At 45.7% G+C, this 22,718-nt stretch overlaps 1 protein-coding gene and 2 long non-coding RNA genes across 8 annotated transcripts; 1 reads left to right on the plus strand and 2 right to left on the minus strand.

The window, feature by feature from the left end:
- Window positions 1–155: 155 nt before the first annotated feature.
- LOC140418426 (uncharacterized) lies at window positions 156–9,692 on the plus strand. 4 transcript variants are annotated; one of them, XM_072501899.1, is made up of 2 exons: window positions 156–240; window positions 3,455–9,692. In XM_072501899.1, exon 2 carries the CDS (start codon window positions 3,786–3,788, stop codon window positions 4,770–4,772), a length of 987 nt encoding a protein of 328 aa, XP_072358000.1. In that variant the 5' UTR covers window positions 156–240; window positions 3,455–3,785; the 3' UTR covers window positions 4,773–9,692. The 4 variants fall into 4 exon arrangements, with proteins under 4 accessions (XP_072358000.1, XP_072357999.1, XP_072357998.1 ...); XM_072501898.1 differs by having other exon boundaries at window positions 157–288; XM_072501897.1 differs by having other exon boundaries at window positions 178–347.
- Window positions 9,693–13,441: 3,749 nt separating this feature from the next.
- LOC140418427 (uncharacterized) lies at window positions 13,442–16,694 on the minus strand. 2 transcript variants are annotated; one of them, XR_011945032.1, is made up of 3 exons: window positions 16,605–16,694; window positions 14,953–15,077; window positions 13,442–14,480 (listed from the first exon to the last, which is right to left on the minus strand). It is a non-coding gene; the product is annotated as an uncharacterized lncRNA (long non-coding RNA). The 2 variants fall into 2 exon arrangements; XR_011945033.1 differs by lacking the exon at window positions 16,605–16,694 and adding an exon at window positions 15,967–16,544.
- A 3,856-nt stretch (window positions 16,695–20,550) lies between these two features.
- LOC140418428 (uncharacterized) lies at window positions 20,551–22,591 on the minus strand. 2 transcript variants are annotated; one of them, XR_011945035.1, is made up of 2 exons: window positions 22,410–22,591; window positions 20,551–22,231 (listed from the first exon to the last, which is right to left on the minus strand). It is a non-coding gene; the product is annotated as an uncharacterized lncRNA (long non-coding RNA). The 2 variants fall into 2 exon arrangements; XR_011945034.1 differs by having other exon boundaries at window positions 22,401–22,591.
- Window positions 22,592–22,718: the final 127 nt, after the last annotated feature.

A 22,718-nucleotide genomic window follows, 5' to 3' on the forward strand; every position in this document is an offset into this window, starting at 1 on the left:
ACATCAGCTGCAGCCTGGGCGTGGGTGAAATGTTTTAAAAACCTGTTGCAATCCGATCGATCAGTGGGCACTAGGACCCGGATGGGATCAGAAACCTTCAGGGTCCGCTCCCCAGCTGTTGCGTCACCAAGACGCCAGCGCATGCGCTCTGCTTCCCCAAGATGGCGGCTGTGAACCAGGGTCTGACCCCGGGAGAGAGCTGACCGGCGGTGATGTGACCTGAGGATCACCACACCTCAGGCAAGGGGCCAGGTTGGGAAGGCGGTGCCTTCAGGAATAACTGGGAAGGTGATGTTTGGTCAGTTGCTGCAGTCTGTGTAGTGAAGGTGCTGTCACAGTGGTGTGAGGTGAGGAAGTACAGGATTATCACCCAGCAATGATCAATTAAGGGGAATGTAAATCCAGCTCAGGCTGCTTTCAGATTGGAAAGGGAGCTAAGGTGTGTCCTCAGAGCTGGTGAATGTTGTGGCTTTGGCAGTTTCTCTATTAATTCAATCCTTCCCTCCCTCTACCACCTTTATCTTTAGAATCATAGAGTTTTACAGCACGGAAAGAGGCTCTTTGGCCCATTCATAATCTTTATTACTGTCACAAGTAGGCTTACATTATAATCTTTATTATTCGTGACACAAGGAGGCTTACATTAACACTGCAATGAAGTTACTATAAAAACCCCTAGTTGCCACATTCCAGCACCTGCTCTGGTACACTGCTGGAGAATTCAGAATGTCCAATTCGCCGAAGAACCTCATCTTTTGGGGCTTGTGGGAGGAAACCGGAGCACTCGGAGGAAACCCACGCAGACATGGGGAAAACTGCAGACTCCGCACAGACAGTGATCCAAGCCTGGAATCGAACCCAGGTCCCTGGTGCTGTGAGCTACTGCTAGTATTAGCAGTGCTAACCACTGTGCTACCGTGCCACCCAGAAGATTATTAGATAACTAGGTCTGGATGAATTGTGTCCCAGGATGCTGTGAGAGGTGAGGGAGAGAATGCAGCGTATCTGACCCAAAATTTTAACCACAAATTAGGCCTGTTTTTGCTAGAATTTAGACATTTAAGGTGTGATCAGATATTTAAGATATTAACAGGGAAAGACAGGGTAGATGAAGATAAACTATTTCCACTGATTGGAGATTCTAAAACTAGGGATCATTGTCTAAAAATTAGGACTAGACAGTTCAGTACAGATGTTAGGAAGAACTTCTTCACATATAGGGTGGGAGAGGTTTTGGAATCTATCCCACAAACAGCAGATGAAGTTGGACCAGTTGTTAAGTTTAAATTTGAGGTAGAGTTTTGTTAAGCAAAGATATTAAGGGACATGGAGTTTGGTCACAGATCAGCAATGATCTCATTAAATAGCAGGACAGACTCGAGGGGCTGGATGGCCTACTCCTGTCCCTATGTGTATTTCTGTGATTCTGAAATTCAGACAACACCATGACAGGGAAAGAATCCGGATTAGAACCTGAGTTTGTCCGAGCTACAAACCATCTCTCCAGATCCTCGCTCTTTGTGGTTTTAATGAAGATCAAGGTAATAGTTGGATTATTGAAAGACTTGACAAAGTTGTTGGATACCATTTTTCGGGTCTCATGATAAATCATAACGTAATTCACTCCCCACAGCCTTGAGTTGCCGTTGAATTTCGTTGAGGCCTCAACGCTTTCTTTGTGTTGCTGCCGAAAATTCCTGGAAGAAGTAAATCCTCACTCCCTCCTGGAGCCAGGTGCCACCTCACCGTTCCCTCTCCAGGACATTCTCTCAAGTTGTGGAAGCGAATGATTACAGGCCTGGGATGAAAACTATCCCTTGGCCTCAAAGACCGATGCACCCTTTCTAATTTGAAACGGCCAGGCTTCACATCCAGCTTGAGAAAACGTGGCAGTCGGTCCTCGAAGAACCTAACGGGAGCCTTACCCTCCACACTAAATGGACAGAACATAACATCATTTATGGGCAGCACGGTAGCACAGTGGTTAGCACAGTTGCTTCACAGCTCCAGGGTTCCAGGTGCGATTCCTGGCTTGGGTCACTGGCTGTGCGGAGTCTGCACGTTCTCCCCGTGTCTGCGTGGGTTTCCTCTGGGTGCTCCTGTTTCCTCCCACAGTCCAAAGACGTGCAGGTTCAGTGGATTGAGCACGATAAATTTCCCTCAGTGTCCAACTAAAAGGTTAGGTGGGGTTACTGGGTTACGGGGATGGGGTGGAGGTATGGGCTTTGCTGGGGTGCTGTTTCCAAGGTGCAGACTCGATGGGCTGAGTGGCCTCCTTCTGCAATGTAAATTCTATGATGACCATCTGACAGGCCAACGACTTGGATGTTCTTTCTCCGACCCTCGGTCCCCCAGGACCTCCGCCACGCCACTCGGCTGGTTTTCAAAAGATTGAATTCTTGCCTCCGTCGAGGAGGCATCTTGCTGAACGTTCAGGATTCTCTCCTCCGGATCATTGAGCCTCTTCATGCCATTTTGCAGCTGGTCCTCATGAGGACACAGATATTGAGTCAGCACACTCCGCCTCTGGTCAATAACACGGATAATGTTGGCAGTCATCATTTTCGCCACCACCCGGCGAGCGCGGGGTAGAGGGACCACCTGAGGGTCAGGCCGCCATGTTGAAAAGGCGGCTCCATTCCTGCTGAATCCATCTGCGCTGTTTTACCAATGGATTTCCTGACTTTTTTCGGCATAATCATACCTGACCAAACTCTGATTCTACCAAGGACATGATAACAAACATTAATTCAAGGATTAGATAGATGAGTGCCGGGCAATCAGGATAAGTGTCAGATTACAGGTGAGTGGCACCAGAACCTGCGGAAAAGCAGCTACTCCGTAGCCGTATCACATGCTGCCCCCCCCCCCCCCCCCCATGCCTCCCCACAGACAGATTTCTGATTGAGGGTGTGGAGCATTCTGGGGAACTGGCAGTAAATGGAGAGAAAGCTGAGATGAGGAGGGATTTCTTCACTCCAGGACGTGGAGAAACTTTGGAATTCTCTCCCCCAGAGGATTCTGGAGATTCAATAATCAAGTATGTTCAAGGCACAGATTGATAGGTGTCTAAATATTGAAGATGTCAAGGGATATGGGGGATAGTGTGGGAAATCAGTTCTGAGGTAGATTGGCCAAGGATCTCATTGAATGGTTGAGCAGACTCGGTGGGCCGAATGGCCTACTCTTGCTCCTATTCTAATCTCTGTGTCCTGGTCAGGAAGCAGTGAGCTGAGCTGGGATCTGTCAATCAACATAAATCAGCACCTTTAGGAGATTTGGGAGGGTAAATATTAGATACAGCAGAGTGAGAATGGAGGGAGATTGTGTGGGATGGAGATTTATAGCTTTTGGAGAACGAGACAGGAAATAATGTTCCAGAGGAACTAGAATTGTCTGTTCTGAGTTTCTATCCTGTACGAACACTGATAACTTTTGTAAATTGTTTTCACAGGATATTAGATGAGGAGAAATTACAAACGTTACATCGCGATCTGACAGAGTCACACGATTCCTTGGAACCTGAATATCATCCGCCTTTGAATCTAGAAGAAGAAATGATTACCTGAAGTGTCAGCTTCTAATTATATCAAACACCAGTGTGACTGGAAAGGCACCGAGACCCACACACCCGATCGAGAGTGTTCTAGTGAACTGACTGTGGAAAGAGCTTTAACCAGTTACATAGCCTGAAAAAAAAAGAACAGCATTCATAGTGAGGAGAAACCGGACCCGTGTTGTATCTGTGATTGCCCAATTTGGAGAGACACAAAGAGACCCAAAACATGGAGAAACGGTGGAAATGTGGGGACTGTGGGAAGGGATTCAGAGCCCCATCTGTGCTGGAGATTCATCGCCGCAGTCACACTGGGGAGAGGCCATTCACCTGCTCTCAGTGTGGGAAAGGATTTACTCAATTATCCAACCTGCAGAATCACCAACGAGTTCATACTGGGGAGAGGCCGTTTACCTGCTCCCAATGTGGGAAAGGATTCTGCGATTCGTCCCACCTATTGAGACACCAGCGAGTTCACACTGGGGAGAGGCCATTCACCTGCTCCCAGTGTGGGAAAGGATTTACTGAAGTATCCGACCTGCAGAAACACCAGCGAGTTCACACTGGGGAGAGGCCATTCACCTGCTCCCAGTGTGGGAAAGGATTTAGTGAAGTATCTGACCTGCGGACACACCAGCGAGTTCACACTGGGGAGAGGCCATTCACCTGCTCTCAGTGTGGGAAAGGATTCACTCAGTTATCCACCCTGCGGAGACACCAGCGATTTCACACTGGGGAGAGGCCATTCATCTGCTCTCTCTGTGGGAAGGGATTTACTGAGGTATCCAACCTGCAGAAACACCAGCGTGTTCACACTGGAGAGAGGCCAGTCATCTGCTCTCAGTGTGGGAAAGGGTTTACTGAAGTCTCCGACCTGCAGAGACACCAGCGAGTTCATACTGGGGAGAGGCCGTTCACCTGCTCTCAGTGTGGAAAGAAATTCATTGATTCATCCACCCTGCGGCGACACCAGCGAGTTCACACTGGGGAAAGGCCATTCACCTGCCCTCAGTGTGGGAAGGGATTCACTCAGTTATCCCACCTGTGGAGACACCAGCGAGTTCACACTGGGGAGAGGCCATTCATCTGCTCTCAGTGTGGGAGAGGATTTACTCAGTTACCCAACCTGCGGAGACACCAGCGAGTTCACACTGGGGAGAGGCCAGTCACCTCTCAATGTGAGATGGGACTGCACGTTTCATCGCACCTGCTGTGACACCAACAATTTCACAATCGGTTACAGGGGTTGGATTCTGCTGTTATTGTTTCCGCTCTACATCCAGGACTGCATTTTGTTCATTCTGACAGGTGGTCAGTGGGGATGGTTGGAGGGTTTCTTTCTGCTGTACTGGCCAGTCTCACCACTTTGCCTCCAGTGGGCTGATGCTCTTTGAGCCTTGTTGCTAATACCTGGCTTCAAATTGCACAAGAATCACAGAGAGAAAAGGTGTGTGGAAGTTTGAAGATATTTAGTTTCCATTTCTGTTTGGTACCCCCAAAGCATGCCACATTGCCATGGAGATGGGCCCTGGTGGTTACATGGTTCTTTTGTTTAACTTATCTGGGTTTGAGGAGCAAGTTGTCTGAGGTGGACTGGGAATCTGATTGGTACAGGGAATACCTAATATTTACGGAATTATGACATATTTATCAGGGGGTCGCTTAGCTCAGTTGACTGGACGACTGGTTCGTGATTCAGAGCAAGGCCAACAGTGAGGATTCAACTCCCGTACAGGCTGAGTTTATTCATGAAGAGCCCCGCCTTGTCAACCAGGTCCCTCGCCTGAGGTGTGCTGACCCTCGGATTAAATTACCTCCAGTCAGCTCTCTCTCTGTGAAAGGGGAGAGCAGTCTCTGGTCCTCTGGGATTTTTGCAACTTTTTATTCACATATATACAACAAATATAGATTGCTTTAAGGAACAAACATCCATCAGGAAAAGTGATGTAACCGTGGCTAACAAGAAAAATTAAAGATTCCATGAGATCCAATAGAATCCAGCAAAGGAAGATCAAGAAACTGATGAGAGCAATCTGCTGAGAAACATAAAAACCAACTGGAAAAGCTTCTACAGGAATGTGAAAAGGAAAAGATTAGCAAAGACCAATGTGGGTCCATTCCAGACAGAGACAGGAGAGTTTATAATGGGGAATGAGGAAATGGCAGAGAAACTAAACAATGTGTGTCTGTCTTCACAGAGGAAGATGCATAAATAGTCTCCAAAACACCAGACAACCAAGAGACTGGCAGAGATTAGTATTGGTGAAAAAGTAGTTCTGGAGAAATTAATGGGATTGAAAGTTAATAAATCCCCAAAAGCTGATGATCTACATCCCAGAGTGTTGAACGAGGTGGCTGTAGAGATCTCTATTCCTCATTCTAAATTCTCCTGACTATCTGGAATGGACAAACCTTTGTCTGAGCCAAAAGTTTCCTTTTTACATAATCATAGAAACTTTAACAGTCCATTTTTATGTATTTTGCCAGTTCACATTCTATTCTGTGCTCCCTTTGTTTCTCAGTGTCTTGGTCGAAGAACGGAAGTAAATCCTCGGGAATGAATCATCACTTTGAACAGGTTCTGAGACAATTATGTTTTGACTTCCAGGACCGAGAAACTATAATAGTATTATTCTCGGTTGTGTAAAAGGGCAAAATTCTATTTTATAGTTTAATGTGTAGGTTTGCGAGTTACAGTAGCTTCGAAAAGTAAAGAGAAAATGCTGGAAAATCTCAGCAGGTCTGTCAGCATCTGTAGGGAGAAAAAAGAGCTAGTGTTTCGAGTCCAGATGACCCTTTGCCTAAGTAGCTTCTAGTTTGTTTGTTTGTTTGTTGCATTAAAAGTCATAAAACCTGATGTCCCATCGTGTGATCCTTTAGTTTGTTGATTGGGAATTAGATTTTTTTCCAAGAAGTTGCTGACCTCTACAGAGATCCTAATCCATAAGTTTTGATTGCTTTATGAGCCACAGGCACCTTTCTGTCTCTCTAGTGCTCATGCCAATGCTGTGGAGATGCCGGCGTTGGACTGGGGTGGTCACAGTAAGAAGTCTTACAACACCAGGTAAAGTCCAACAGGTTTGTTTGGAATCATTCGCTTTCGGAGTGCAGCTCCTTCATCAGATGAATGAAGAGGTCGGTTCTACAAACCCATATATAGACAAAGTCAGATGCAAGATGATACTTTGAATGCGCGTCTTTGCAGGTAATTAAATCTTTACAGGTTCAGACAGTGCAACTGGAGAGAGGGATAATCACAGGTTAAAGAGGTGTGAATTGTCTCAAGCCAGGTCAGTTGGTAGGATTTTGCCAGCCCAGGCCAGATGGTGGGGGGTAAATGTAATGCAACTTGAATCCAAGGTGCTGGTTGAGGCCGTACTCAAGCGTGCAGAACTTGGCTGTAGGTTTCTGTTCAGCGATTCTGCGCTGTCGCCCATCCTGAAGGCCGCCTTGACTGCTGAAGTGTTCCCCGACTGGAAGGGAACATTCCTGCCTGGTGATTGTCGTGCGATGTCTGTTGATCCGTTGTCGCAACGTCTGCATGGTCTCGCCAATGTACCACGCTTCGGGACATCCTTTCCTGCAGCGTATGAGGTAGACAACATTGGCCAAGTTGCACAAGTATGTACCACGTACCTGGTGGGTGGTGTTCTCACGTGTAATGGTGGTCCACATGTCGATGATCTGGCATGTCTTGCAGAGGTTGCCATGGTAGGGTTGTGTGGTGTCGTGGTCGCTGTTCTGAAGGCTGGATAGTTTGCTGGAAACAATGGTTTGTTTGAGGTTGCGCAGTTGTTTGAAGGCAGGTAGTGGGGGTGTGCGGATGACCTTGGCAAGATGTTCGTCTTCATTGATGATGTGTTGAAGGCTGCGAAGAAGGCTGTCCTGGCTTGACACTATTCACACCTCTTTAACCTGTGATTATCCCTCGCCAGTCGCAATATTTAAAAATCATGTTCTGTTTAATCAATTAACTTTTAACAGGAAAATATTTGAATTTGTTGGACTTTTCCTGATTACATTTATTCACTTGAGGGGAAGCTGTAGATGTGCTTTATCTGGATTTCCAGAAGGTATTTACCAAGATGCCACATCAAAGGTTATTACACAAAATAAGAGCTCATGGTGTGGGGTCAACATATCAGCATGGATAGAGGATTGGTTAACGAACAGGAATGAGCCAGTCGGTATAAATGGGTCATTTCTGGGTGGGTAACATGTGACAAGTGGAATGTCACCAGGATCAGTGCTGGGCTCTCACCCATTTACAATCTGTTTGAATGTGTTGGATGGCGGGATTGAATGTCGGCTACATTTTCTGATGCCTGAAAGACCGGGAGGGAAGTAATTTGTGAAGTGGATTTAATAAGTCTACAAAGGACTACAAATAGGTTAAGTGAGTGGCAAAAACCTGACAGGTGGAGCTTAACTTTGGAAAATGTGAATTGTCCACTTTGTCAGAAAGTATTAAATAAAACAATATTATTTAAATGGAAGGAGATTGCAGAACTCTGAGGGACTGGGGTGCCTGATCCCAAGTTAGTCTGCAGGTACAGCCAGTGATTAGGAAGGTTAATGGAATATTATTGTTTATTGCAAAGGAAATGGAATATAAATGTAGGGATGTTTTGCTGCAGTTGGATAGAGTCATAGAGGTTTACAGCATGAAAACAGGCCCAACTTGTCCATGCCGCCCAGTTTTTAAACCATTCTCAATTGCCCGCATTTGGCCCCTATCCCTCTATACCCAGCTTTCCCATATAACTGTCTGAATGCTTTTTAAGAGACAAAATTGTACCTGCCTCTACTATTGCCTCTAGCAGCTCGTTCTGGACACTCACCATGCTACGTGTGAAAATATTGCCCCTCTCGACCCATTTGTAACTCACTTCTTACCCTAAATCTAAACCCTCAGGTTTTAGACTCCTCTACCTTTGCGAAAAGATGTTGACTGTCAACCCTATCTATGCTGCTCATTATTTTACAGCCCTCTATAAGATCACCCCTCAGTCTCCTATGCTCCAGGGAAAAAGTCCCAGCCTATTCAACCTCTCTTTGTAACCCAGACCATCAGGTCCTGGTAGTAACCAAGTAAATCTTTTCTGCACTCTTTCTGGTTTAATAATATCCTTTCTATAATAGGTTGACCAGAACTGTACACAGTATTCCAAGTGTGACTGTACTAATGTCTTGTACAACTTCAGCAAGACATCACAACTCCTGTATTCAATGTCCTAACCAATGAAACCAAGTATGCCGAATGTCTCCTTCACCACCCTGTCCACTTGTGACTCCACTTTCAAGAAGCTATGAATCTGTGCTCCTAGATCTCTTTGTTCTATAACTTTCCCCAACTCCCTACCATTAACTGAGTAGGTCCTGCCCCAATTCGATCTACAAAAATGCAGCACATCACATTTATCAAATTGATTTATTTGGCACCTTTAAGGATAGATTGAGTGCATAGCTAGAGAATGGAATTATTCAAAAAGCCATGACTGTGGAAAGATAGTCATTGTTTCAGATAAGGAATAATCTATTGCCATATTTGCAGAAATTCAGGCATTGTTTCATAAAAATTTGCATCAGTGTTTCATGTAACAATTAAGACCATTGTATTCCATTACATTTAGTATGAAATACTTAGCAACAGCAAGGTTAATGCAAGTACCTTATCTTCGTAAGATTGGCACAGGTGGCTGGTGCACATACACCCTGAATTAATTTGATGGACATTAGGAAATCTTAAGTAATGCCCAATATTTGAATAATAAATCATTTTCTAAGTCGCAGACATTTATTTGAATAAATCAGGAAGTCCCAGCTGATAATTAGAAACCAATGAGAGTAAATGAGGGATTAGATAATCGGTAAAAATGTATTTTAAGAGTATGAGTTTGTGGTTAAGGTTTTGTTCCGAATTTATGCTTTTATGAATTTATGAACCATCTACTGATTTTTGTTTGAAGTAATTTTCTTCATACTTTTCTTATGCTTTTGTTTACATCTTTTCGCTATGCTCTGACCAGTTTATGTATTATTTTGATCAACATTTTTGATTACGTTTTCATGCAAGTGTATCAAGGTGAATGATTAGCAAATAAAGTTGTACTTTGGACATCTCCAATCAACCGAACTTCTGATTCTTATTTGAAGATAGAATAAGAGATCGTAAAGAGTGCAACTGGAGCTTTACTCTGTATCTAACCCCGTGGTGTATCTGTCCGGGAGTGTTTGATGGGGTCAGCGTAGAAGGGGTTTTGTTCTGTATCCAACCCCATGCTGTACCTGTTTTGGGAGTATTTGATGGTGACAGTGCCAAGGAGGATTTACGTTGTATCTAACCTTGTGCTATACCTATTGTGGGAATGTTTGATGGGGACAGCATCGAGGTAGGTTTACTCTGTATCTAACACCATTTTGTATCTGCCTTGGGAGTGTTTCATGGGGCAATGTAGAGGGAGCTGCGCTGTAACTGATTGGAGAATGGTTCAAGCTGGCACTTGGTACTCAGATTTTCCAATACAGACACCCTTCACTTTAAAAATAACATTTCATTCAGAGATCAGAGAAACCATCACCGGTTCCCCCACTGCCCCCACCCCCGCAGGCCCAGAGGGACATTGAGAGTCCTGAACATTGTTGTACAGTTTGCTTGATATTTCATATGAGACTTTTTCTGTTCCATAGAATCCCTACATTGCAGAAGGAGGCCATTCGGCCCGTCGAGACTGCACCTACCCTCCAAAATGGCACCCCACTCAGGACCACTCCTCCACCCTATCCCCGTAAATCCACCTAACCTATGCGTCTTTGGACTGTGGGAGGAAACCGTTACACCTGGAAGGAACCCATGCAGACACGGGGAGAAGGTGCAAACTCTACACAGTCACCCAACGCAGGAATCAAACCCTCTCTGATCTCCAGTCAGTCTCTGTTCGAATGAAAAGAGCCCCAGTTTCTCTCATCTTTCCTGGTAACTAAACCCTCTCTTCCCTGGGATCATCTCAGTGAATCTCTTCTACACCCTCTCCATGGCCTTGACATCCTTCCTGGTGTAAGATCCCCAAAACCTAATCTGATATTCCAACTGCAGCCTAACCAATGATTTGTACAGATTTACATGACCTCTGTCCTTTTGTACTTCACACTTAGAATTATAAAACCTTGGATCCCATGTGTTTTTGAAACACTTTATCAACTTGTCCTCCCACATTTAAAAGTTTGTGTATCTGAAACTCCTTTTAGGGTTTTGGAGACATTAACACAACATGGCTGAAATACATTGACATCCAATGTCTGATATAATGTGTGTTATGGGAGAGAGAAGTTTAGTCTGAGTTAGAAACTCAAGCAGGCGCTTCACTGCAGACAGGTCACCGTGGAAACGCTGATAAGACATTCCATTCCACAGAATCGACTCATTGGAAACTCTAATCGGATCGGGGGGAGGACAGAGTTTGTATGTTGTTAACCTCAACATAAACGTAAACCAAAGTGAATAATGGAACAGATTGAATTCTAATGTGTGATGTTTATAGCTACAGTAATGGAATTATCAGAAATAATAGAATTAACAGGCAGGGTAGTTTAGGGAGAATGAGGAAATTATTGAAGTAACTGCTGGGAACCAAAAATGTAAATCACAGCTTCGAGAAATTCCTGCTGTCTTTTCCTCATTTACTGCATGAACTGTGTTCCATTCTGGGCGGCAAACCTTAGGAAAGATAAAAGTTAAAGTCGCCAGAGTCCCAGATGAGCACAGGCTGCGTTCCCCTTTGAGAGGGAGAGCTGACTGGTGGTGATTTAACCTGAGGACCACCACACCTCAGGCAAGGGACAAGGTTGAGAAGACATGTAGATGAGAAGTAGGAGGGGCTGAAGATAGATCCTTGGGGGACACCAAGTCCAAGGAATTTGGAGAGGAAAGGGAGATTGGAGATGTCTTGGATATTTGTAAAGATGGTGGGGTCAAGTGTTCTGTTTAGGATGGGTGATGTTGTTGCATTAAAGGGAGAAGGACAGAACCAAATGAGAGAGAACTGGAAACAGAATCAACTAACATAGAGAGGTTGGATGGTCAACTTTTGTGAGAATGGAGTCGAGGGAACAGAAGTTGGGTCTCGTGGACAATATAAACTCGGAGGGAGAGAGAAGATATGAGAGAAACTGGAGAAAGATCCAAGAATCCAGATTCTGTTAAAAGAGCTCGCACAAATGTGTTCCAAATGAATACCTGCGTCATGAGTAAATTGGCATAGAGTGAATGAGATGTTCGCTTTGTTCAATGATTGGCCTGGATAAATGGGGTTTAATTCATAGGGTACTCACGGTAGCACAGTGGTTAGGACTGTTGCTTTACAGCGCCAAGATCACTGTCTGTGCGGAGTCTGCACGTTCTCCCTAAGTCTGCGTGGGTTTCCTCCGGGTACTCCATTTTGCTCACGCTAGTCCCAAAAGAAGTGCTTTTGGAGAATTTGGACATTCTAAATTCTCCTTGTGTACCCGAACAGGCTCCTGAGTGTGATGACTTGGGGATTTTCACAGTAACTTCATTGCAGTGTTAATGTAAGCCTACTTGTGAGAATAAAGATTATTATTATACTGGCACCAATAGTGAGGAAAGAGAGTGTTTAGACTATTGGAGTGACCTTCACTTGAACCACACTGGAACTAGTGCCTGGGTGAATCCCACAACCAGGGCTGGAGAGAGAGCTTTAAACATATTAGTGGGTGAGGAGACAGGGTTGTGGTGAGGGGAAATTTAGAAAGTTAATGAGAAGGGACAAGGCAGTAATGCAGGGCAGCAAGACAGACAATGATCACCAGAATGTGACAGGGACAGAATGTAGAAATAGAAGATTTTATAAAATTCATTTATGGCAATTTAGTGTGGCCAGTCCAGCTCCCCTGCACACATTTGTATGTGGGGGTGAGACCCACGCAGATACGGGGAGAATGTGCAAACTCCACACGGACAGTGTCCCGGGGCTGGGATCAAACCCGAGTCCTCGGTGCCATGAGGCAGCAGTGCTAACCACTGTGCCACTGGACCACCCCTCTTGAGGTCAAATCTGACACGAAGATTGTGCAGAGTGTGGTACCGCCTCAGACAGTTCCCAGGGAGAGGGATGGACTCGGGAGTTAGGGAACGGAATTTCTAATGGTGACTGAAGACAATGGGTTTGATCTTCCCAATTTTTAATTGGAAGAAATATCTGCTCATCCAGTACCGCATGTGGGATAAGCAGTTTGATAATTTAGTAACAGTGGAGGAATGGAGAGGGATGGTGGTGAGGTAGAGCTGGGTGTTGTCAGTGTGCATGTGAAAACTAACACGCTGCTTTTGGATGATGTCACCCAGTGGCAGCTTGTAGATGGGAAATAGGAGGGGCCGAGGGAGATCCTTGGGGACACCAAGTACAAAGACTGTGGAGAGGAAAGGGAGTTTGGAGATGGAGCAGTAGTTTGCAAAGATGGGAGAGCCAAGTGTTTTTTTGGGATGCGTAATGACTGGATTTAACGCTGAGACAGTACCAGCCGTGATAGAGAGATGTTCACAATATCGGCTCACATGGAGAAGTTGGGTTGTCAGCAGGTTATTGGAATTATCAGTGGAGCAGAAGGGGTGTCTCATGGACATGGTGAGTTCGACAGGAGGCAGGAGAGAACATGGAGAAAGATGTAAGTTCAGAACTTGGACAAAAATGGACTTGAGACCGTTTGGTCCGGTAGGTTAGTGGAGGAAAGCAGCAGAGACAGCTGATCAGATTGTCTCAATCTTAGTGACAAAGAAGCTTCTCACAGTTGTTGTTGGAGGTGAGGATGGAGGAGACTTCAAAAGGAACTAACTTGTGTTAGCGATATTAAAAAGACACCACACGCTTTGTTTAACACAAACTGATTTTACTTGATTTTTTTTCAGAATTTAATTCCTTGTGACTGGATTAGAGCTTATGAACATCAGCAGCAACTGACCCCAATGAACATGTTCCAGTCCAGGATGTGATTAACAGCGAGCTCCAATCACTGAAGTTACTTGTGAACTTTCTGGTGCATCAGCAGGTTGGATAACTGAGTGAATCCCCTCCCACACTCAGAGCAGGTGAACGGCTTCTCTCCAGTGTGAACTCGCTGGTGTACAGTGAGGTCAGATGATCGCCTGAATCCACTTCCACAGTGAGAGCATCTGAACGGCCTCTCATCAGTGTGAACACGGTGATGGGACATCAGTTCCCCAGAACTCTTATAACACTTCTCACAGTCTGGACATTTAAATGGTCTCTCTCCAGTGTGAACTCACTGATGTACAGAGAGGTCAGATGATCGTCTGAACCCAGTCCCACAGTGAAAGCACCTGAACGGCCTCTCCTCGGTGTGAACACGTTGATGGGACATCAGTTCCCAAGAACTTTTATAACACTTCTCGCAGTCTGGACATTTAAATGGTCTCTCCCCAGTGTGAATTCGCTGGTGTCTCAGCAGATTGGAGGAATGAGCAAATCCTTTCCCACACTGCGAACAGGTGAATGGCCTCTCCCCAGCATGAACGTGTTGGTGTGTCTGCAAGTGGTATGAGTGTATGAATCCCTTCCCGCACTCGAAGCAGGTGAACGGTCTCTCCCCAGTGTGAGTGCGCTGATGGATTTTCAACTTGGACGGATAAGCAAATCCCTTCCCACAATCCCCACATTCCCAGGTTTTTCCCCGGTGTGACTGCATTTATGTTTCGAAAGGCCAGATGATCGACTGAAGCCTTGTCCACACACACAACATGTGTACGGTTTGTCCCCTCTGTGAATGGTGCATCTTCCTTCCATCTTCAAACTCCCATGATATTTATGTTACAAACGTTTTGGTGAGTAGATCATGACGTGATGTTTAGTTTGAATTTCCTTACTGAAGTTCCTTCACTTCCAATACTCTGCAAAATTGAATCAAAACAGAAAATAGGGAGTGCGAGAGAACGCACAAAAACACAAAGACAGGTTGCGAAATTGAGCTGAATGAATCTGGACATTTGTGGGGCCGGCACTGGGAAAAGGTGACCATGAAAACTGCTGGGTTGTCATCAAAAACAACTGGTTCACCTCTTTAGGAGGAGAGGGGGAGAGTGTGTGTGAGAGAGGGGGAGTGTTTGAGAGAGGGGGAGTTGTGCGAGAAGGGGAGTGTGCGAGTGAGAGAGAGGGCGCGAGTGAGAGAGAGGGCGCGAGTGAGAGAGAGGGCGCGAGTGAGAGAGAGGGTGCGCGAGAGAGAGGGTGAGAGAGAGGGTGCGAGAGAGAGTGAGAGACTGGGTGTAGGACAGAGAGCATTTGGGAGAGAGAGGTAGAGACAGAGAGAGGGAGTGTATGTGTGTGTGTGAGTGAGAGTGTGTAAAAACAGCGAATGGCAATGACCTGAAATGCAAACACTTGCGTTCAAAGGACGATAATGTTCACTTCCTGATGAATCGAATGAAGCTGTCACATTGTGATGTAAGAGTTTGCTCAAGGTTCCGGCCTGTAAATCCTCTTCTAAGACGCTGAAAATGAAATTTACAAAAGGTATCAATGTCAATCCAAAAATGGAATTCAGTAAATAAATTTGTGGTTTGGGTTTGTCGTGCGTAAATTCTCCCTTTCTAACTTCCTGGAAAAGGAGTTTCCCAAATCCACCGTTGTGTGGGGCGGCACAGTGGCACAGCGATTAACACTGCTACCTCACAGCACCAGGAACCTGGATTCAATTCCGGCCTTTTGGGTCACTGTCTGTGTGGGTCACTGTCTGCCCGTGTTTGCGTAGATTTGTTCGGGGTGCTCCAGTTTCCGCCCACAGTCCAAAGGTGGATTGGCCGTGTTAAACTGCCCCTCGTGTCCAAAGATATGTTTGTTAGGTGGGGTTATGGGAACAGGGCGGGGGCTTAGGTAGGGTGTTCTTTCAGAGGATCTGTGCAGACTTGATGGGCTGAATGGCCTCCTTATGCACTGTCGGGATTCTATGATTGTCAGTCTAGGATAGAAATTCCCAACATTCCCTTCTCCTGCTCCCTAGTCCAGTTCATGCTCCCCGCTGCACTTAAAAAAAAAAAAAATTTAGAGTACCCAATTATTTATTTATATATTTAATTATTTCCAATTAAGGAGCAATTACTGATACTGCGCAGCTTTAATCACAGCCTGGCCCCACCCTTCATTCACTCCGATTGGTTGGAGGACCAGCTGCACTTGGTCGGTCCTCCAGTCCCGCCACTCCTCTTCCTATTGGTCCGGAGCCGTTGCCGCTGTCAATCACCCGGGCATTGTGACAGTTCCAGGTGGTGAGAGCCGCCACAGGCTCAGGCTGATTGTCCAATAATTTTTTGAAACTAACTTTAGAGTACCCAATTCACTTTTTCCAATTAAGGGACAATTTAGCATCGTCAATCCACCTACCTTGCACATGAGGGTGAAACCCATGCAGACACAGAGATAATTTGCAAACTCCACATAGACAATGACCCAGGGCCAAGATTCAAACCCGGGTCCTCAGCGCCGTAGTCCCAGTGCTAACCACTGTACTGCCCTCTCCACGCTTATACTTTGCCCCTCGTCGTCATCAGCAGTCCCTCATTTGAGGATGACGTCTACTCAGGGTCTTGAGTTTTTGCCATGGGTGGACAGAACCACAGATCTTGAGACCATCAGGTATTGGGATCGGAAGAGCAGGATGTATTTCCCTTTCTTTCCATCAATCCACCACCCCATCATTCAGACATTGGGACTCAAAGGGTGATATAGTTTGACGGACAAGTTGTCTCCATTCTGAACAATGGATAACAAGCCCCTCCCACTCATAGAAACGTTGCACCCGACAAAGATGGCGACCACGCATGCGCCATGGTGCACACTCAATCCAATAAAGATGGCGGCCGATAATCCAGGCTGAAAATGAGGGGATTCAGCTCCGCTCAGTGCAATCTGGGTGCGGTAAACTCTTGTCAGAGTTTAATGACCCACACAATGTAGTTACGCGGCGTTTCCGACCTTCCCCGCGATCTCACGCACCCTACATATTGTTAATCGCGTCTTACAAATTATGTATGCAAAGAAGAAGCAGTATCGCCATTACTGATACTGCGCATGCTTCAATATCAGCTGGTCCCGCCCCTCATTCACTCCGATTGGTTGGAGGACCAGCACCTCTCGGTCGGGCCTCCAGTCCTGCCCCTCCTCTTCCTATTGGTCCTGAGCAGCTGTCAATCACCCGGGCATTGTGACAGTTCCAGATGGTGACAGCCACCACAGGTTCAGGCTGACTCGCTGATTGTCCAATAATGTTTTTTAAAATAACTTTAGACTACGTGGCCAATCCGCCTACCCTGCACATCTTTGGATTGTGGGGCTAAACCCACGCAAACACAGGGAGAATGTGTAAACTCCGCATGGACAGTGACCCAGAGCCAGGATGGGACCTGGGCCCTCAGCACCGTGAGGCAGCAGTGCTAACCACTGTGCCACCGTGCTCCTTGATTCTCCAATAATAACAGTGAGAGTCTCAGTAACAATAATAGTGGAGATGGGGCCCAGAGGAGAACAGCAAAGGATTCACTCAGTTTGAGAGCAACTAACACTGTCTGTTCCCATAATAAGTCAGGCTGCAGTTTGTGAGTGAAAACACCATTGGATCAAATGTAATGATGATAGAGTATCAAGAGAACCAAAACTAAATTTGGTTTTCAAATAATAGTGAAGTAGTCATGGTTTGTTGACAACATAATATAATCCGCTTCTGGTGTGTGTTACTCTGTCCCATTAGACAATAACCTTTAAAAAAAAAAAAATTTAGTATACCCAATTCATTTTTTTCCAAGGGAAATTTAGTGTGGCCAATCCACCTACTCTGCACATCTTCAGGTTGTGGGGGTGAGACACACACAGACTCGGGGAGAATTTACAAACTCCACACGGACAGTGACCCAGGGCCTGGATCGAACCAGGGACCTTGGCAATGTGAGGCAGCAGTGCCATCGTAGCACAGTGGTTAGCACAATTGCTTCACAGCTCCAGGGTCCCAGGTTCGATTCCCGTATTGGGTCAATGTCTGTGCGGAGTCTGCACGTTCTCCACGTGTCCACATGGGTTTCCTCCGACACCTCCAGTTTTCTCCCACATTCCTAAGATGTGCCGGTTTGGTGGATTGGCCATGAAAAATTGCCCTTAGTGTCCAAAAAGTTTAGATGGTGTTACTGGGTTACTGGGATAGGGTGGAGGTGTGGGGTAAGATAGCGTGATCGTTCCATGGGCCTGTGCAGACTCGATGGGCCGAATGGCCTCCTTCTGCACTGTAAATTCTATGATTTATGAATGAGCGCTAAGCACTAGGCGGCCACCATGCCGCACCCTTTATTAGACAATAACCTGCCTGTTATTCCAATTCTGGTGTATGTTACCACTGCAGGTCCTGCGCTGATTGGAGTCTGGTACAATAAACAGTCTGGTTCCAGTGCCTCTGAGGTCATTTAACCTGCATGTAAGCTGACATTAATGGAGACAAAAGGCCCAGTAAATATCCAATTGTAATAGGAGGACAAGGTGTGAAGAAACAATGATATTTTGAGGTTTCTGTGTTGTGGTGAGTGTCACTGGGAGGTGTGTGATAAAATAGGAATGGAAACATGACAGAGACACGTGTGACTGACTCCACCTGACTGAGAGCTGTTATACCCAAGGGGAGAGCAATGAGGACATGCGGAACTCCAGAGATTTCTGATATTCGAGGTATGTCTGTTAGAGGTACTGAAAATATTCAGTTCCTTCTTGTGGTTTTCGAGTTACTGTCACACAGGAAATGTATCCGACAGCTCATCAAAACCAAAGTTTTAATCTTCTCTTTGAGACACACTGTGATTGAAAAGGTCAAATGTTAAAACATCAGTTTGAGCAAAATTCAGAATGTCACAAAGATGAGTGAACTGTCCAATTAACCCCATTCACCATAACTCTGCCAATTTACCGTCCACAAGAATTTATCCAATTCCCTTTGAAATTTACTGTTAAATCTGCTTCCTGCAGCGTGTCAGTGTGAATTCTAGATCACATCACATCACTGTGTAAAAACAATTCTCCTCAACACCTCCTTGGGTTCTGTTGTAAAATATCTTAAATCTCCGTGTCCTCTGGTTACAAACCCTCCTGCTCTTGGGAAACAGTTTCTCCCCATCGACACTATCACAAATCTTTCCTCATTTTAAACACCTCTATTAAATCTCCCCTTCACTTTCCTTATCTCAGAGGGACAATCCCGGTTTCTCCTGCTCTGAGTCACAAGGACTCGAAACGTTAACTCTGTTTCTCTCTGTACCGATGCTGCCAGAATTGCTGACTTTCCAACATTTCTGTTTTTCTCGCTCTTTTTCCTTCTTCAATCTATCACAAACACTTCATGATTTTGAACACCTCAATTAAATAGGAATAGGAGTGAAATATAGATGGATAAAGAAAGACTGATAGAAGAACTGAGAGATTTAAAAAAACAGAAAGGTGAGGTGGCAAGAGATAAAAGCTGAGAAATAGAGGAAACAAGTAACACAGAAAGAACGATATAAAATATAAGGGAGCAGGTTATCAGTTCCCAGCTACAGAGAGCAGAGGAAACTCAGTGACTGATCCACAGACACAGACGGTTTTGTCCGGGAATGGAGACTCTGAACAGAAATAACCGGCTCATTTGTAAATGTCACCACAATGTGATCTGTGTGACTCTGCCCTGACTCTGTGGACAGATATAGGCTGCACTGACAGATGTTCTCACCAGATTGTGGTCCCTGGGTTTATTTTCTGCTCAGAAGTGAGATGTGTGGTTTGGAACCGGCAGCACAGAAACAGGAAGTTGTGTTTCCTGAGAATGAAACAGCAGGCGTCAGTTTCATGTTATCACCATGAACAGACTTCCTGCCTGTGATAATCTGAGAGAGAAGAGAATGAGAGACAGGAGAGCAGTTTCACACACCCGAGGATCACTGAGAACGATCAGAATAAGGAGACCACCCAGAAAACGGCCAATAGGAATCTTCAGCTGAACACATCACTCATTCTTAAAGGGACAGTCAGGGCTCTGACAATGCTCAGCTCCCAGTTAAAGGGGCAGGCACAGCTTCGCCCTTTTCTCTGGTATGTTTCTGATTGTTAAAGGCTGGTAGGGGTGAGGTTTATTTAAAAGGACAGAATGTGGGAAGCACACATCAATAAAACTGGGAATTCTTGGACACAAACTGGAGCTCCTTCTTCATCTGTGAATGAAACTATTGTCTAATTCTCTCTGCTGTTACCAGGTCCCTGTGATGTCCTCCAGCTGGTTTTTAATGCAAACTTCCAGCAATCTATTTTAAGTAGGTTTCAATTCAATGAATTCATTGTGACTGTCACACAAACACATTAAAATGTTTTAGACGGATTCCGATGCATTTTCAGCCTGGAAACTGAAACCAGCTGCTTTACATTCAATCAGGAACATCACAGTTTTACACCAATCACTGATTTGACAGCACAGTAGCCTAAACAGCAGGCTTGTAATGCAGATCAAGGCTAGCAGCACGGGTTTAATTCCCGTACCGGCCTCCTCGAATAGGCGCTGGAATGCAGCGACTAGGGGCTTTTCACAGGAACTTCATTGAAGCCTACATGTATAAGCAATTATTATTATTACATTTCCAGCATTCACCATTGTTCTTCCCGACTCTGAACACAGTTGTAAAGAAGACTTCTGTTCCATGTCTAGGGGTTCTGAGATTTGGAGGAGAGCGGATGGAACATATTTATTACACATCGCAGGATTAACCCACACGGGGACTTTGGTCTTTCTCATCACTCTTCAATGTCAGCAAAGTGTCATTTGTCCCTCTCAGTGTGACCCTGAAGGACTGTGTCCAGGCTGAAGTTCTGTTCCTGCCGTGTGATCCTTCCCCAGATTGTCCTTTCTGAGCTCCAGACAGGTGATGTTCAACACTCAGGTGGGAAAGACAAATATCTGCAACAACATTTCAAACAAAGCTGATTTATTTCACATTTATTCAGTAGATTAAGACAGTCAGAGTAAACATTATTCAGTCCTGGACATGATTAACAGCATCAATAATGGTATAATCTAAACCTTGTAGTCGCTTGTGAACTCGCTGGTGTGTTAGCAGGTGGGATGAGTGAGTAAACCCCTTTCCTCAGACATTGCAGTTGAATGGTTGCTCCCAGTGTGAACTCGATGATGTTTCAGAAGAGAAGATAAATGAGAAAATTCCTTCCCACATATGGAGCAAGTGAACGGCCTCTCCCCACTGTGAACTCTCTGGTGTGTCAGCAGGTTGGATGACTGACTGAATCCCTTCCCACACACAGAGCAGGTGAATGGCCTCTCCCCAGTGTGAATTCGCTGGTGATTCAATAGGTTGGATGAACGAGTGAATCCCTTCCCACACACAGAGCAGGTCAATGGCCTCTCCCCAGTGTGAATTCGCTGGTGATTCAATAGGTTGGATGACTGACTGAATCCCTTCCCACACACACAGCTGGCGATGGCCTCTCGCCAGTGTGAATTCGCTGGTGAGTCAATAGGTTGGATGAACGAGTGAATCCCTTCCCACACACTGAGCAAGTGAACGGCTTCTCCTCGCTGTGAACCTGCTGATGTGTCAGAAGTTTGTATGAACGTATGAATCCCTTCCCACATTCAGAGCAGGTGAACGGTCTATCCCCTGTATGAAGTTGCTGGTGTATCAGAAGGTTGGATGAATTAATGAATCCTTTCCCACAGTCAGAGCAGGTGAATGGCCTCTCCCCAGTGTGAATTCTCTGGTGGTTCAGTAGGGCAGATGGACGGCTGAATCCTTTCCCACACACAGAGCAGGTGAAAGGTCTCTCCGCAGTGTGAGCATATTGGTGTGTTAGTAAATCCTTTTTGTTTTTAAAGCTCGTCTCAGTCAGGACAGTTAAAACATTTGTTATCAGAGTGAACAAGTTGATGTGTCTGCAGGTGGGATGACTGAATTAATCCTTTCCCACACAAGGAGCAGGAAAACGGTCTCTCCCCAGTGTGAATATGTTGATGTGTGAGCAGATCCTTTTTACATTTAAACCTCTTCTCACAGTCAGGACATGTAAACGGTCTCTTATCAGTGTGAACACGTTGATGAGTCACAATGTGGGATGACCGAGTGAATCCCTTTCCACAAACAGGGCAGGTGAATGGTCTCTCCTCAGTGTGAACTCGCTGGTGTGTCAGAAGGTTGTATGAATGGGTGAAGCCCTTCCCACAAATGGAGCAGAGGAACGGTCTCTCCCCAGTGTGACTGCGACGATGAACTTCCAGTTGTGATGGGTAACTGAATCCCTTCCCACAGTCCACACATTTCCAGTTTCTCCATGGTGAGGGGTCTTTATGTCTCTTCCGGTTGAAGCTTTGTCCACACACAAACATGCGTTTAATTTCTCCCAGCAGTGAATGATGTGATACTTTTTTTGAGGCTGTGTAACTGGTTAAAACTCTCTCCACAGTCAGTGGACTGGAAAACTCTCATTGGGAGTGGGTCTCGGTGCTTTTGCAGTCACACTTCTCCTTCCAAATTCAAAGACTGAAGATATTGGGCTCTTAATGAATTAAGTGACTGTCAGATTTCGATGTGATGTTTGGTTTGAATTTTCTGTCGGTTAATCCTCCACTTCCAATATTCTGTAAAAGGAGTTTACAACAGTCATCACTGTCAATCCAGGGTATAAATTCTGAACAGACAATTCTAGTTTTCCTGGAACATTTTTCCCTCTCTTGTTCCCCCAAAGCTGTAAATCCCCGTCCCACACACTCTCCCTCCTCCCTGGGCTGAAATCCAAACCCATCTCACCATCCGCACCATTTCTTTCCTCCACTCCCAGTTTTCTTCCCCCCTCTCCTCTGCCTGGGTTCAGTTCTCCTGCTCCTGTCTGCAGACTGACAATAAAACCAATGGGTCTTATTGGGGGTTTGGGTTTTCACCATTGTCACCGCTCCGGGCGGCTCTCATTCAGCCTCTGGAAGCCGCACTCACTCTCACCGCGGCTGCGCTCAGCCAGGAGCAGCACCGCGCATGCTCCGTACAAAGAGGCGATTTCCGGGGCGCGTTCTGGCTCCTGTGACGAAGATAGGGCGTATTCATCCTCGCCCGGCATTGTGGGTAGTCTTA

This window comes from Scyliorhinus torazame, chromosome 5 (assembly GCF_047496885.1).
Source record: "Scyliorhinus torazame isolate Kashiwa2021f chromosome 5, sScyTor2.1, whole genome shotgun sequence".
Lineage (NCBI taxonomy): Eukaryota > Metazoa > Chordata > Chondrichthyes > Carcharhiniformes > Scyliorhinidae > Scyliorhinus > Scyliorhinus torazame.